We start from the raw sequence: 17,132 nt of genomic DNA, 5'->3' as shown, positions 1-17,132 counted from the left end.
ATAGGGCAATAAGGAGAACTGAGATCACTGGTCAGTTCTGCAATGACTTGCTTTATGACCTCAGCACAGTGCCTTCCCCACAGGTAAATGAAATCCTGGGATTCCATGAAGCTCCTTCAGGGTCTAGCCTCTTTCTGCACAATATGGATCCTTCTTTTGGACCAAAATAATCTTTACATGAACAAATGGGCTAGTATATTTGATCATGGATCACCTACCAGCCATTTCTCACCTGCTGTGAGAAGTCAATCTGCATAAATCATGCAATGTCACCTCACACTGGTTAGAATAGGTATTAGTGAAAAGTTGAGAAATAATAAGTTTTGGAGAGTTCCTTGAGAAATAAAAAATAGATATACCAGATAAGCCAATATTCCCACATCTAGAAGAATATGGAAATACTAATTCAAAACATTATATGCATCCCTGTAGCCACTGCAGCACTATTCACAACAGTCAAGATATGGAAACAACCCATGTGTCCAAAAATGTTTGACTGACTAAAGAAGATGGGGCACACACACACACGCATACTACTCATCTGCAAAAAAGATGAAGTCTTGTCATTTGTGACAACATGGGTGGAACTTGAGGGGATTATGCTAAGTGAAATAAGTCAGAAGGAGATAAAAAAAATCACATGATTTTACCCACTTGTGAAACATATTTTTAAAAAGCAAAAATAAGTAAATAAAACAAAGTAAACACCAATCTTTAGATCCTCAGAACAGTATGGAAGGGGAAGGGTGAGTGCATGAGTAGCATGGGGCTGATTGGCAGGTGGTAACATTTGGTGGTGGGTGTGGTGTGATAAGCTGAGACAAGATACTGTAACCCGAAGCCTGTGAAGTCTTATACACTGAGGTTACCTGCCACAGTGGCTGGAATCTAATAAAAAACACCCCTTTTCAAGGGAGAGGAATTAGGACTGTGCTTAATATAGGTGGGGCCACAGTTTGAAGCTGGGTCTACCAAGAGATCAGTTTCACTCATACCCCTTCCTCCTGCTTTATCATATGAGTTCTTGTAGGCTCCTTCCTGGCCAGGGAAATACCTTTCTAGCACTTTGCTCTTCCAAGAAGCAGTGTGTTTGCTATCACTTCAAAGTCCAGTTCATAAGCTTCCTCTTCTTTATTACCTTTTTTAATTCCTTCACATGGGCACTCCTTGGAAGCCATCGGCATTCCTTGGAACACTACAAATTAAATTTTCCTGTATGTGTACTTTTCCATTCCATGTATTATCTTTCCAGTTTGTAAATTTCTTTCTCTAAAGCAAAAGACATTTTTTTTTTCCTTTTGGATTCATGTAGCTTATTTTATCCATCGTGAATGCTCAAGACAGTTTCAGACTATTAACCCTACAGAAAGCCTATGTTGTGGAATCTAATGATTGCACAGTTTATGTACATTGTCCTTAAATTTCTCCCAGAGTTTTTCCTACAAAGTTGCTCTCTGCCTCCGCTTTAGCATTTGAATAGTAGAGTGAAAATTCAAAAGGAATTGGAAGACTCAACTCTGCCATAAACTGCTGGTGGATGTCCACTGCCATCTTGTCCTTTGCCAGCTGTTGCTCTCTGGACGTATCCATCACACACACAACTCTCTCCCTAAACCCTCTTTCCTCCCCAATCCTGTCCACATTGAAGCCACCCACTTTCATGTGGCTTCCACTACAGAAACCAAATTCACCCCCCATTTCACAATTTCCCATGCCCCCCCTCATCAAAACCTTCAGTTCACTTCCCTTTTACCATGTTCCTCATTTGTAGTCAGAATAAAGACTTGGCCCATGAACACCCCACAATCTGCCACTGCTTACAGTGATATGCCTGGTTCCACAGACACCCCCACTCTCCCCTTAAATTCAGCTTTACTCAAATAGATTTTTTTTTAAATTCAAATAGATTTACTCAAATTCCTGAAGCCAGGCATGTTCTTTTCCTTTTTAGAACATCTGTCTCCACTTGAAACCCTTTTCAGTGCTAATTCCCACTCATCTTCTAGGTATTAGTTAAGTAACATTTCATTTGAAAAGTACACTGCATAGCTTTATTATTGCTTTGTAATCTAATAGCTGTATCACTACCACTCTTCTAAAACAAACTGAACTAAATCAGATCCCATGCTAATTGCTTAACAGGAACTCTAGATCTGTACCTCATGGCACCCAACAGAAATAAACGGCTAAGATCACACCCACACACCCACTATACCTAAGTGTCTATTTTTCCATTGTATTTCCAAGCAAACAGCATGGTATTTGGAATATAGGGGCACCTGGAAAGGGCGTGGAATATTCATTCTCTTTCCCTGCACCTTGCCCTAAGCCTCTCTTCCATTTGGCTATTACAGATTGATATCCTCTTACAATAAGTCATTTATCTATTAAGTGTGAGCTAGTCTAGCAAATGAATCAGATCTTTGGAACGTTCAGTCTACAGATAGCTGGTTAGAAGCACAGGTGACAGACTGGATTTGCAAGTGATATCGATATGGGGCTGATGGGCATGTTCATAGGACTTAACCCTGGGGAATCTGACACTATGTCCAGGTAGGTAGTGTCAGGATTGAGGCAAATTGTAGGACATCCATTAGGTGTCACAAAATTTCCTGCTGGCATGGGGTAAAAACTTACATGTTAAAATTAGAACCAGAATAGTCAAATGAGAATTCACATCTCCATTCTAATTATGAAGTGGGAGATGGTGGGATCTATTGGGCCAGAAGATAAGACTTGGAGTCAGCCAGACTTATGTTAGAATACTCATTCACCCTCTCTCTAGTGAGTAAAAGTCACATTCCACTTGTGGGTGCAGCCTCAGTGAGTTTTAATGATGAAGTTAAAATGCCACTATTTGGGCATTGACACTTCCTGGAAGGGGGTCTTGGGAAAGTCACGTAGAATTCTCACTTCTCATCTGTATAGGGGGATGAAAATAGAGTAATTCTTACTAAGTGGAAGACATTATTATCACGCCCACTGCCATCATCACTGTATGAATTAGATGATGGAAGAGCCAGGATGATTGTAACAATCATGATCTCAAATGGCAGGAGAACTTTGTTTTGTAATAATGTGCCATCATGTTTTGCTTCAAAGTTATGTACAAGTATAATTTTTTAAAGGTAGTAATTTCTTACAATGAACAATTCTCATCCTACTATCTTATGGCTCTTTAGATTTTGAAGCATGACTAAATCTCACCTAATGGCTCTACTCTGGCCCCAGTTTCATCAACATTCCCAGCAAGACTATCAGTGTTAAAAGGGATGTCTAATCTAGATATCATTTGGCCAAACTAGTTCCTGTTCTGTTTACTTTCATATCTTTTAATTTCTCCTATATCTCTGTATGGCTAATAGGGAAAGAGATCTTAGATGTATTGCTGAGCTAGTAACAAAAGCAGTTGCTAAACAAGTTTACTGAGACAGGGTGCACGTATGTGCTTGTACACACAGATAGAGGGGGTGGGAGAGAGTAGTGTTTTAAGAATGTTCCTGAAAATGTTAATTCTGGATATTTCTGGATGACTGGAATTTGATTTTCTACTTCATTAAATATCTCTATTTTTGAACTGCCTGAATAGTCCACATAGGACACTTGTTTTTAGTAGACTAACAGATCAATTTAAAAAATTAAAAATTCATTAACTGCACTTACCAAGATGATTTAAAATTGAATTTAAAATATGTGAATAAACTTAGAACAATAGGGAGTGGGATAAGTTAAGGGCTGGATCAGTGGGTGAAGAACCTCCTGTAGTGAATTATGTTGACTTAAACCCTTCATCGACGGGTCTCGGTAAGCTTGGGAAGAAGCTCTCCTGAGGCCTGATAGCAGATCTCTATTCTCTGGTACCCATATTTCCCTCCCCAGGCTCATATTTTTGTCAGTAAAGTAAAAGCATCTGCTCCATACCTAAAGGTCATCTGGAAGACTTGGCCTTGATTCACATGCTGAGTCCGGTTGTTATATCCATGTAGCATCTCACCAAAGAGGGTGTCGTTGAATTTGGAGTCAGGTTTGAGGCACTTGGGGCCCTCACAGACATCTGAGAGCATCAGGCAGGATTTTCCATCAGGAGCCAGCTTGTACTCCTCCACACAACTGCATGATTAAACAGATCCAAGAGTTAGCTCTGCAGACTGGACGCCCCCATTGGGGGTGACCTAAAACCAAGGCCTCTTTTGCCTGTAAAACAGGTCAGAGTTTAAGAATAGAGACAGCTATTCTGGCTGGAATCTATCTAGGGCACAGGTGTCTGGAGAGAAGCACATTAATCCTGTAAATTGGTAAATTCAAGGAGAGTCATTTGTGACATTTTGGAGGAGTCAAGGGGGAAAGCAGACTGTACATCCACACACAAAGCAAATTTAAAAACTGCTTTCCATGAATACACAGACTTTAAAAAGCATGACAGACCAATTCACAGGGAATTATCAACTAGGTTTTCAAACTAGAATCTATTCCCAGTGTATCTGTCAACCACAGTTGAAGACTATAGCAAAAACAAAGGTTATGTATTGCCCCTATAGCTCAAAGGTAGAACTTTCAGACAGCACATTCAATAACATTAGCAGCCTCTCTTGGCTTCTAACTACCCAATCCTCCTAAGCAGAAGGGTCCTTGACATGTCTTAGAGGCTGGAACGGCATCTGAATGAGATTTGTAAATAATATTTACAATATCATTTTGTAATAATAAAATAATGTGATTATTTTGCAGTAAGGAAGGAATCTCTTAGGGACATGGGGAAAGGTAAGGAAGCAGAGTCTCAGCCCCTGAAATAGCAATCCAGAAACCGGAATTATTTAAGAGACTAGGGAACATAAGTAAAGGCATACTAGAGGAAAGGCTGCATAACTGGAGAACTGTATAAATGTCACTTTTGCTTCTTGACACTTGTGAACCCAGGCAAGTCATTTAACCTTTTTGATCTTCAGTGTTCTTATCTTAAAAATGGACACTCCTCTCCTACCTTAATTCACTGGGTTGCTTGAAGTGCTGGCTGGAAAAACAGTTAAGATTCTATGACCTTAACCAAGTAATTATAGCAGTGGTAGTGATGCTGATAATAGTGGTGTTTCTATTTATTAAGCATACACTACCCACTAGAAGTTGTGTATATTTATTTTCTAGCCATGAAAAAAGGTAGTGCCATCATTCCTGCTTTTCACAGAAGCAAAGTGAGAAGCCAAGAAGTAAAGTATACCACACCACATGGCAGCCCTGGCATGCAAATTTAGGTTTGTTCAGCAACAAAGGCATCTTTTTCTACTCTTCTCTACATCCAGTTGTGTCTGTTTCCATAAGGCACTGGTTATTCTGTGCTGGTTGGAAGCACTAGAAATCAGGTGATCTCTTATCTGCTTTCTTCCATAGGGTGAGGAGGAGATCCATTGATTCGAACTGAAAGGAGATTTGAGGACTCATACAGGAGAAGGGGAATACACTAAGATGATTCTAGAAGAAAATATGCCCAGGTTTCAGAAACACCCAGTAGCTGGTGTTAGAGGCATAAAGCCCAAGTGAAGGCAGGAAATAGAACTAGACCCCTGACCTGCAAACACTCCAGGGAAAATCCAGAACATCTTGCACATGAGCCACCTGTCACTCTTTCTGTGCTTTCCTCTAACTCCAGGAGGGCTGCTGTGCTGACCATACTGCTGTTTACAGGCACACATCCTAAGTCTGGAGAGAGTTTCTCAGAAGACAAATGGCCCAGTGCTTTAGTCAAGCCTAGCCTACTTTCTTTTTGCATCTGTACATGTACTGCAACTTCCCCTCTCTCCCTTAATACAGTTGCAGTTCAGATGAAGTGAGCTCCCACGAGTGTGTAGAGCATCTAGGTAGTGTTGTATGAGGCCAAATTCCCTCATTTATCCAGGAGCTTCCTGGGAAAGATGGAGAGATGGTTTTGTGGGTACAGTACTCCTTTTGCCAGCCCCTTCTCTGCATTTTTGTTGTAAATCATTAAACACTTTCAACATTACCAAAGTATACAGAGTAAGATGTTCTTTTCCCCCCATTCCTTCTTGTTTCAGTGGATTGTGAATTATGATGCATTGCTCTAGAATTTCCTCAGTGCATTTAGATACATGTTATATATAACTATATGTAATATAGTTATATATTATATATAACTGGACAGGAGATATAGAATATACAGGTCATTATATTACATTCAGAGATATAGAATTATATTACATAAAATATAAAAAGTACTACATATAAATATGTACTATCTTATAAAATATATATGCTTTATATAATTAATGATTATACACATCATATGTAATATACATACCATGTTTACAATAAAATCATAAACAGAATTGCACTGTACTGATGTGAGATACACATTTATACCTAATACGATTTCTTAGAGATCTTTTCAAGTCAGTTTTCATAAAGATCTATCTTTTTAATGGATATTTGGCATTGCATAGTATAAATGTACCATAATGCTTTTAGCTAATCTTTATTGATGGGCATTTGGTTGTTTATAGCTATTTGCTATTACAAATAGTGCCATAATGAAGATCTTTGTACATATATCACTGTGCATGTGTGTATGTTTCTATAAAATGGTTTGTAAGAAGAGGGATTACTGGGTCAATGTTTTATGAATTTTAAAATTTTGATAGTTCTACTAAATGCTGTCTGTAGAGGTTCTATCAGCTTACAACCCTATCAGTAATAAATGGGAGAGCCTATTTCCCTACATGTTTTATATTCATTACTGTCAAGCTGGGATAGGGAAAAATAACTCATTTGGGGTGGGGGAGGGGCTTGCATTTCCCCAGCTAATGGTGAGATTTACTATCTTTTCATGTCAAAATCATTTTCCCCATCTGTACATTGTTGATCCATGTGCTTGGACCATTTTTTTTTATTGTGATTGTTGTCTCTTTCCTTATTGGGGTGTGTATGTTTTATACATTTTTTCCTTATAGTTATCCTTTACATTCCATATACAGTGAAATTTTCTTTCAGCCTATACATGTATTTTTATCTGGCTTTTGTTACCTTATAATCTATCTTGATCCTTTATTGCCTCTGAACTTTGAATGATGCTTAGGAAACCACAAGATAAGGACATTTTTATATTCTTCTAGTAATTTTATAATTTTCATCTTTGTTTATTAAATATATATGGGGGTCCCTCCCTGGTGGCGCAGCGTATTAAAGTACAGCACTAAGCTAAAGCCACTGCATCACAAGTTCAATCCACGCCCCCGGGGTGATCCACATGGCGTTGCTTACCTTTTCTGACCTGCCCACTACTCCCCTCAGCAGTGTACTTCATCGATCTGCCTGTTCTGCTCCCCACTCTGTCTCTGGTGAATCCTCTCACTGCCCCTGCACCTCTGCCCTGTATCCCAGTTCTGCATGCATACATAAATAAATCTTTATATGTGTATAAATATATACATATGTGTGTGTATATATACATACATGCACACACACGCACGGGGTATATTTTTGTGCACAGTGAGAGTGGTTAGTTTAAGTTGTATTTTTTAAAGAAGTGGTCAATTACCTGACGGATCTTATTACTTCACTAACACATATGAAATGCCATTTATCATATAGTGAATCCCTGTATATAACATGGATATATGATCAGAGTTTTTCCTGTTTAATTATTTGTATATTCCTGCAATCATTTGCCATTACTTCCATAGCTCTAGCATTATAGCATACTTTGGGCAGAGTAGTTAAGTCTCCTCATGAAAAACACTAACTTTCTATATCAAGAATTCCTTGCTGTTCTTATTTGTTTTTTTCCTTCAGGTGAGTTTTACTGTTGTCTTGCCAGTTTCCTTGTAAAATCCAAGTGGGATTTTGGATGATAATGCAACCCATACCACAATTGCAGACAACAATGTGGGGGGAAGGGAGTACTTTTTCTTTTTTTAAGAAAAATGCATTGTGAGTCAAGTCTGTGCTGAGTGCTGCCAATAACTGTGGCAGATACAATGTCTTAGGCTGAGCAGACTAGGTCATCTTCCTGGACACATGGGAGGGCTATGTACCTTGTACTTGCATTACAGCGAAACCCGGAGTGGACTGGGCCGCCTGTCTGTGGGGCCTCACCCGCAGGCTCACAAATCAGTTATACTGCAGGTACACACAAAAGGGTCAATAATGGGTTTATTTACAAAGGGGGAAAGGAATAGGAAACAACCCAGGGAAAGAGAACAGGATACAAAGTAACTGGAATACCTTAGGGCTAGTCTGACTGAACACACCAAGTCACACGGTCCAGAGAGCTGTTTCTCAAGTGAGAGAGCAAGAAATGCAATCACACCCTATTTATCCCCCAAATGTCCCAGAATTCCTGCTAGCTCTGCCCTTGGGTCCTCTCAGTTCTCTCCCAGGTACTGCTGGGAGTTGTAGTTTCTTATTACGGGAGTAGGGGATAGTGTCCAGAAAGCTGGAGTAGTAGGTGGAGTCCATAAGACTCTGCAGAGTTCCTTTAGGACATCCTTCCCCTTAACACTTGGGCTGGATGTAGCCTGTGTTGGAATTCCATGTGATGGGATTGGTATTAACCAGCTCTTAGTCACTGCCAGACCCAGCCCTTTCAAATATCCCCTGAGATTCTCAAGCTCTCTCTCTCCACTGTTATGGTAAGCATGGAGTAGAAGTACCATATGACACAGCAATTCCATTCTTGGGCTATAGCCACAGAATATGAAACCATCAACAACAACCAAAAAACACCAGTTCATAACAGACTTATTTACAACAGCTAGAGCATGGAAGCAGCCTAAAGTCCATTGATGGACAAGTGGATAAAAAAGAGGTGACATATACACACCAATGGATTATTAAAGCAAAGAAAGGCTGAATTGCAGTCATTTCCAATGGCAACATAAGTCAGGATGATAGAAAACAAACCCTGGACATTTACATTGCAGACAATTTGATAATATAAAACACTTTCAAATTCCAGTGGACATCCATAAACATTTTTAGAGATCTGAGGTTAAGGGGTGGGGGGAGCGACAAGGGGAAATGAGGGATGATGGTGGGGAAAAACATCTTTTTTTAAAAAAAGATTTGGTTTATTTATTTATGTATACAAGAACTGGGGTATAGGCCAGAGGTGCTGGGGGTGGGGGTGACAGGATTCACCAGAGACAGAGTGAGGGGCAGAACAGGTGGATCTACTGAGATACACTGCTGAGGGGAGCAGTGGGGCGAGAGAGGTCTGATGCGCCATGTGGGTCAGCTCCCTGGCTGGGGATTGAACTCGTGCTGCAGTGGCTGGCAACAGCTTGATAGTGCTGAGACTTAACTCTGCACCACCAGAGAGTTGTGGGAAAAATATCTTAAAAATGTTTTCATCTTAACCATATCTTAAATTAGGTTAAAAACAAGAATATTCTTCAGCCAAAAAGAATTAGCTATGGAGCTACAGAACATAGAAGAAAAAAACTCATTTTTTTTTTATTAAAAACAAACAATGAATGCACAAAGGAAAAACAAAATTACTGCACTTTAAGAGTGCAGTAATTACCAGAAGGGAAAGAGGGGGGCAGGGAACCAAGTAAAAGTGTTCAGCTGTATGGTGACTGATTGACACAACTTTTGGTGGTACATATGACATGGCATATACAGGTGTTGGTTATAAGGCTGTACACCTGAAACCTCTATAGTATTATGAACCAATGTTAATGCAATAGAAAAGAAGGGAGGGAGAAGGAGAGAAGGGAGGGAAGGAAGAAAACTTTTGCTTACAAGCTTTATTAGGGAGGCTTTATTTGTTATAGCAACATAGCTAATCTGATCCTAGCTGACTGAATAAATCAGCTGAAAATCTGATTTATTAACAGAATTTGCATTTCCATTTATCAAGCAAGTTTCCTTTAAAAGCCTTTACTGACGTTTTTGACTTCTAGTCATTAATGTCTTGCATGTATGTTGTGGGGGATAATAGGATACACCATGCTCTAGACATTACCAGCAAGTATTCTGGATCCAGGCTACCAGAATCCAAAACCTGAATCAACCACTTATTGGCCAAATGATTCTGGACAAAATACTTAACCTCTCTATGCTTGTTTAGCTTGTTTATAAAGGAATCCCCACCTTACAGAGACACCATGGGTATTAACTGAATTTCTTATTGGAATATAACATGCCCAAAAGTAAGGAATTACTTGTAATATTAGTTTTCTACCTTGTATTATTTCAGTTTCCATCTTGCTGATAAGAATAGTTTTTTTTTATATGTTTTCCCTTCTATTTCCTACTTAGTTATTTCTGCTATTCAGAAAAGCTGTTACTAATTTTTGTAAGTTGATTTTTCATCCTACCACATAAGGGATTCACTTCTCATATGACAAACAGATTTTCAAGATGGATGAGTATGTATTTGCCCATTTGGAGCCTTGGAACGATACTAGGATTATGGAATAAATTAGAAAACTGGAGTGTTATTTTCTTTCTCTGGATCAGTTTAAATGAGACACAAGGTATCCATTCTTTGATGAATTGAGAGGATCTGTAACATAAATTTCCCTGGGCTTGAGGTCTTCTTTCCGACTGTTGGTATTTACTTCTCCTATCATTTTATTTTATGCTAGCTGTCTATTTAAATTTTCCACAGCATCATCATACAAACTTAGTAATTTATATTTTCTAAGAAAATAATGCATTTTATCAAGACTTTCAAGTTTATGGGTATAAAGTTGTACGGAGTATTCTCATTAAATCCGCTTTATCTTCTGTGGCTATGTCCGCTGTTCATTCCTAATGTGTTTATTTGTGTTTGCTCTCTCTCCTTTGAGCAGGCTTTTACGTGTTATTTATGAGGCTCCTTTCTCCCCCTCTTTCATTTATTTCAGCTTTATTTGTACTAATTCCTTCCTGCTGCTTTCTTTGACTTTGTTTTATAGTTCCTTTTCTGGCTTCTTGAATTGAATATCTCATTTGTTTATTTCCAGTCTTTCTTGTGTCTTAATAAATGTCGCAGAGCTCCAACTCTCCTGCTTTGCCTGGAGTCCGCGAATTTGAGCTGGAGCTGCCCTGGCTCATGCTGAAAGGGTATGACGCTTTCCTTCTCCCAGTGTTACTTTGAATGTTGCTCTTCATATTTAATAATTCCCATGTAATTAAATTCATTTGCTGGGAGACTGTTGCTGATATCTAATATTATTGCATTCTAGTCTGAATGTAGTTTAAGATCCACTTCGGTGAATCCATTGGGGCGGATGCACTCTTACTTAAGGTAACGTGTCAAGCTCAGACCCTGGATCTAGTTAAACTTCAGTTCAAATAGTTTAAAAGACACACCACGTACTAGGTATAGGCCTCTGATCAAGTTCATTCCTTTCTCTAGGCCTCAGTGACATAATCTGCTAAATGGGGATATTAATAATCTTTACTACAGGGTTGATATGAGAACTAGAAATAACTTCCATAAATGATAAAACAGTATCTACCATGATATTGCCAATGAATGCATCAGCTATGGTGTGTTATTTTTAATGTCACTATGATGGTGCTATTATAATCTGTGATTATTATCTGGTCCGCCCATTGACACGTCCCAGGAAATGTAATTCTGATATTAGTGGTTCTCAGGTCTTAGCTTCTGGCTTCTCTCTAGATCTAGATTGTTTAAAGCTGGAAGGCTTGCTGTACTTCAATGTTCTTTCTCAAATTACATAAAATGGAACTCATTGGAAATAAATCATACATAAAAACATGTGTACATCTTTTAAAATATCAATGTATATACTCCTGATGTTAATGTAAGTCAAATATATGCCCTACATATGCATACCTGAGAGTGCACAGACATAAACATGTGTGTATAAAGCTCAGGACCGAACTGAGGGCCACCTGCCTAGGGGAACTACTTTTCTATAGATCACTTTGTCTCTTATTACAGCCTGTGATGTTCCTCCCAAGAGGTCCATGTCCTAACCCCTAGAACCTGTGAACAAGCTACCTTGCTGGCAAAAGGGGATTTGCAGCTATGATTTAGTTCCAGATTTTCAGACAGGTAGATTATTCTAGATTCTCTGTAATCCTGCAGATCTTTATAAAACTGTGAGAGCCAGAGAAGGACAACCTGAAAGCAGAGGAGGGACTGCAATAGAGAAAGATGGGAGTATGTGAGTAAGTGCCCTAGTGCCTAGATTTTGGGGGCCCTGACCTCCACAGCTATGCAACAATAAATCTGTGTGTTTTAAGCCACCAAGTTTGTGGTGACTCATGTGGAAGCACCAGAAAACCCTCACAGGAGTTACTGCTCAGATTATCAGATGAGAAAACTGCAGTTTAGTGAAACTGAGCAAAATGCCCATGGAGACATGCCTGGAGGGGCGCTGGGGAGCAGCGCTGGAAATGCACCTCTCAGGGAGAGTGAGTGAGTGTGCCTGTGTGCCTGTTTGTATGCCTGCATTTGTGTCTGTGTGTGCGCCTATCTTTGTGACTGTGTGTGCCTGTGCTTGGGCACAGGAGTACGTCTCTACCCCTCTCTGTGTTTCTGTGTTTGTGTGAGTGTGTGCCTGTTCGTCAGTGTGTGCTGTGTTTTTGAATGTCTGTGTGAATTCATACCAATGTGTGAATGTATGTGCCTGTATTTGTGTATGAGTGTATGAGTGAGTGAGTGAGTGTGTGTGTGTGTGTGTATGTGTGTGTGTGTGTGAGAGAGAGAGAGAGATTTTAATCACATTACATGACTAGGCTCATGGTGATTTTCTTTTGCCCGGGATGTGAAAGGAGTGTGGCTCAACAGAGAGAAGGAAGGGGGAGATAAAAGACCCAGGGTTTGTTCAGTGAGACCCCCAGAGAGGAAGGGAGAAAGAAAATAAAGGCGAGCGAACCTCTGAGCTTTGAAACGTGAGCATCTCTCTCCGCCAAGCCACTGCAGGGTACAGAATGATTTATGCAAAGGTCTGTTTCGTTGTTGGTTTCTTTTTTTCCTCTCTTTTTATTTTTGTACCATGCGACATAATTATACAGCTCCTTTAGAACATTCTGTCGTCTGGGAGATTTTCTTACAAAAAATCTAAAGAGTGTAGGCTCACAGGAAACCAGCCAAGATCTGCACAAAACTATATTTATACATATGCCACAGTGAAAAAACATAAAATAAGTACAAAGATACAAACTGGGCATTTTAGCTGAAGGCAATGAATGTGTTACCCTTAACACTACCCATCACAGTAAGAGAATATGAGAACTGGATGGGACTTTAGAGATTGCACTATAAAACCTTATACATGTTTAGCCAAGAGCACATTTTATTTAATCCTTATTCAGCAGCACGGGAGGATACTTTCATGCCAGAACCTCAAGGCTTTGGCCTTTCAAATTCCTTGACCACGATCACATGAATGTTCTGGAAAAACTGGGACCTCCATTTGGACCTTCCTCTGAATCTAATGGTCATTCCATTCCAACACAAATGGCTTTTTCCAGTCTGCTTGTTTTTCAAAAGCAGAAACTGGCACTTCCAGAGTAATGTCATTTATGCAAATTTTCAAATCAGAGGATTATTTATTTATTCATGTATTTATTCACTCAACCATTCATTCATTCCTCAGTGGTCTATGCAGTCCATACAATTACTTACTAAGATGGATAGACTAGAAACTTTTTTTTTTTTTTCAAATGGGAGAGACCTGAAATCCTGCAAGAAAAGTGGGAATAGAAAAAAGCTCAGGCAATGAGCTTTTTTCTGTTCCCACATCACACAGAGCTGGAACCATGAGGGGTGCGTCTAGGCACCAACAGGCAAGGTAAGGAGAAGCAGGTACTCTTCCTGTCTCACTGGCCCTGACTCCCGGCAGAAATCCTGGGCTCATCAGCACCAGTGCCCTCTAGGAACTAGCCTAAGAAAGCAAACACATGAATCCATTAACTGAGGCCTCAGGGCTTCTTGTCAGGAAGACCCTTGGGACTATCCCACTATTAGCCAAAGTAAGATCAGTATAACTATTCTCAGAGTCCTTTGAATCTGAAGAGAAGAAAGTCATTTTTAGAAAAAGTCATTTTGAAAGTAATGTATGCAAAAGTTTTCTTTTGAAGAGAAGGGAGAAAAGAAAAGGAAACAAAATTCCATGGGAGCACTGGTCTAAACGATCAAATTTTTCTACACTAAGAGCCGCAATACCTGTTAATAATACCAGCATTTTACCTAACACCAAAAAATGGGAGAGAAGATGGCCTATCAGGCTTTGTCAAATAGTTGACAGCAAAATACATCTTAATTTCAGAACCAAGGACTTATGACAGTTGACTATCGTGGGACTTCTTGGAGCCTTTCTTAGAATCACAGAAATGCAAAGGGCAGTTACAAGGTAACACACCTTCCCTTGCTGCTGGACCACTTAGTTGCCCTTTTATTGCCTTGGTGAATCTCATGGAACTACTGTTCTACTGAACCCATGCAGGAAAACACCTATCTGTGTAAGTGTGTGGGATTCTTGTACTTCCGTCCATTGTCTGTGACTATGTCTTACATCTGAGATTTTGCAAATGTTTCAAACAGCAGAGAGCACAAGATGGTGATGTTCGAGAAGATCCTGATGTGTGTATATTCTGTATTCACTGTTAGAGGTAAAGTTCATGTACTTCAATCAGAAATCAAAGAGACAAGAACTGTGCCTTCACCCAAAAGTTGGATACCACAACAAAGCCAGTGACTGATTGTCCCAGACCTCTGTGACCAGTTGCTGAAGGTCAAAATTAAAACCACTGTCTCCAGTTTCTAGGTCAGTGTTTTCTATCAGTAGAGAAGTCTTAAGCTTTCATAATGCAAATAAGTTGCTCTGAGCTAACGATGATATTAAACACATGTATTTATCGCCTCTCCTTCCTCAAATCACATTAAAATGGCATTAAGTAGGGAGTCTAGGAAGGCTTATTTGAGGCTAGAATGGTCTTTGAGCCCATGTTTGAAATACATTTTCATTATATTTAAAATTAAATTACATTTAAATACATTAAGTGCATTCAAATGAGGAGCTTGGGCTATTTCAGGCTTTTACCTCCTAGCTGATTGGGAGGCCCTTCTGGGTGTTAGTTTCTTCTTCCTAGTGGCCTGAGAAATACCAGAACGTCAAAATAATCAGAGAGAAAGTGAAACTCGATGAACAGGAATGCAAAGGAAGCCGCCACCTCTCTTAGCACAAAGTGGTAGGTAAAAGGTGTGTAACGATACCTATCCTTTGAAACAAGACAAAACAAACAAAACAAAATCAAAACCACATCCCTCTTTTTCTCCAGCCAGGACAAGTATACACTCCACATGTTCGGCCCTGGGTACTTTGTTTGCCAAGAAGCACAGAGCTCTAAATTGATCTCATGTCGAGTAATGCTCCTGTTTTCAGGCCCTGGAGCTTTTTCTTGCTTTCCCTTTCTCTCCTTACAAGTGGTCCTGATCAGTACAATCTTTGTATCACCCATTTCTTTATAGGTTGGATTTATGTGGCTAATACTACGTTTCCTTGGAAGCATACATTGCATACATCGCAGGCACACAAATGAAACAAACTTGGTTGCTAGGTAACTTGCCAAGGTCTTCATGGGAGGCAATGCTCACTCCCCTTTAAGATTCAGTCGAAGTTCTTCAGCCTGGGAGCTCATGACCATCACACACCTCAGCTTCACTGGGCCGGGACCTGTGTGCTATTAAATCAGCCAGAACTGAGAGAGGCTGAGTGCCTGTGCTCAGTGTCCCCTCTAGTTCTGCTGGCTCAGGGATGGTCTTCAATGCTCTTCAGACCCATAGCACCCCACAAAAGATCAGACAGAGTAGGTGCAACGCATCCTTAGTAGCTGAATCCCTGGATTTAACAATAAAAGTGTTGAAGAAACGGTTGGGCCAAGCAACGGGGAGTGACAACAGGGACAGAAGGGACTTGGAGCCAGTCTCTGCTCTTGAGGAGTTCACAGAGTGACCAGAAGGGCAGACATAAGTCAACAGATCAGGGCGAAGTGGTAACTTCATTTCCGGGGGTGACGAGGGTGGTTTGATGCCAGAGAAGAAGTGCTTTACTCAGTTTGGCGGGATCTTGGCCTAAACTCGGGACTGGCAATCAGGGCAGTCAGACAGAAGTGCAGTCCGCAAGTGGTGTCAAGATACCACTGGGATAAATTAGAATTTGAGGCTAAAGTGAGCCCTGTGGGTAGAAGTGCAAAGATACAAACTAAAACAAGGAGCAGTCTTTATATGCATGCCGTACCCTACTTCATAAATATTGAGCCAATATTAAATAGAACCCACTTGAAAGGATGAAGTATTATTATATTACCTAGTTTCTAGGTAACTGCACATCTTACTCCTGCACCCCATGGGGCTCAGAGAAGAGTTCCTGGAGAAGGGGATGCCTACAGGGAGACTTAAATGTGAAACACAGCTGTGCAAGCTAATGGGTCATTGACAAATTGAGGGGGGGCAAAAAGGGTACAGGGAAGAAGGAGAGGACAGGCAGACGGAAAATGTCAGAACTGATTCTGGAAATACAGCTGGGAAGTTCAAACTGGGAACAGCTTTCTTAGTCATGCAAATTGAGGAACTTTATGCAACAGTTACTAACTGAGCACCTACTATGTGCCAGGCACTGTTTTGGGTGCTGGAGACAGAGCGGTAACAACACACACATTAATGATTAAAGGGGATGGTGATAAGTCTATAGGCTCATTCTAATGACTGTTCACTGGGTGTGTCTATGTGTTAGCTCCATGCATGTATAATTTCATTTCATCCTCAAAAGGTGCATCAAGCACAACTGAGGCTACATAAAAAAAAAAAAAAGTTCAATTTAGAGATTTGCCCAAGATTTGCCCAAGATCCCATGGCCAGGAGAGACACCTTGGTTGACAGGTGGAGTCACATGGCCTGGGTTTGAATCCAGAGGTGAGGTCAGCACTTCCCAGCTGTGTGACCCCAGGCAAGTGATTGAACTACTCTGTGGCTGGTTGTCCGGATAGTAAATGGGGATGATAATACACCCTCCCTAATAAGTAATAAGGTTATGATGGGCTGGGTAGCAAGTAGTTTATTAAATCTGTGCCCTTGGAAAAGTCACAGAGTGTTCAGCAAGTGAGAAGGTCCCCTTGAGCAAAGGAAATGTTTCCCTGGTTTAATTCAGTAGCTA

At 40.2% G+C, this 17,132-nt stretch overlaps 1 protein-coding gene across 2 annotated transcripts in view; it reads right to left on the bottom strand.

Annotated features, from left to right (window-relative positions):
- ASTN2 (astrotactin 2) overlaps positions 1 to 17,132 on the bottom strand; it is a 766,181-nt gene that overhangs the window by 274,283 nt on the left and 474,766 nt on the right. For both annotated transcript variants that reach the window (XM_004677396.2, XM_012721364.1), the window contains exon 13: positions 3,922 to 4,110. In XM_004677396.2, the coding sequence (XP_004677453.2) occupies positions 3,922 to 4,110 (189 nt within the window). The remainder of the gene's footprint in view (positions 1 to 3,921; positions 4,111 to 17,132) is intronic.

The sequence above is a fragment of the Condylura cristata genome, unplaced genomic scaffold, assembly GCF_000260355.1.
Source record: "Condylura cristata isolate star-nosed mole 26May11 unplaced genomic scaffold, ConCri1.0 scaffold00006, whole genome shotgun sequence".
Classification (NCBI taxonomy): domain Eukaryota; kingdom Metazoa; phylum Chordata; class Mammalia; order Eulipotyphla; family Talpidae; genus Condylura; species Condylura cristata.
Note: the sequence above shows the minus strand (reverse complement) of the source record. Positions and strands in the feature narration are given on the sequence as shown.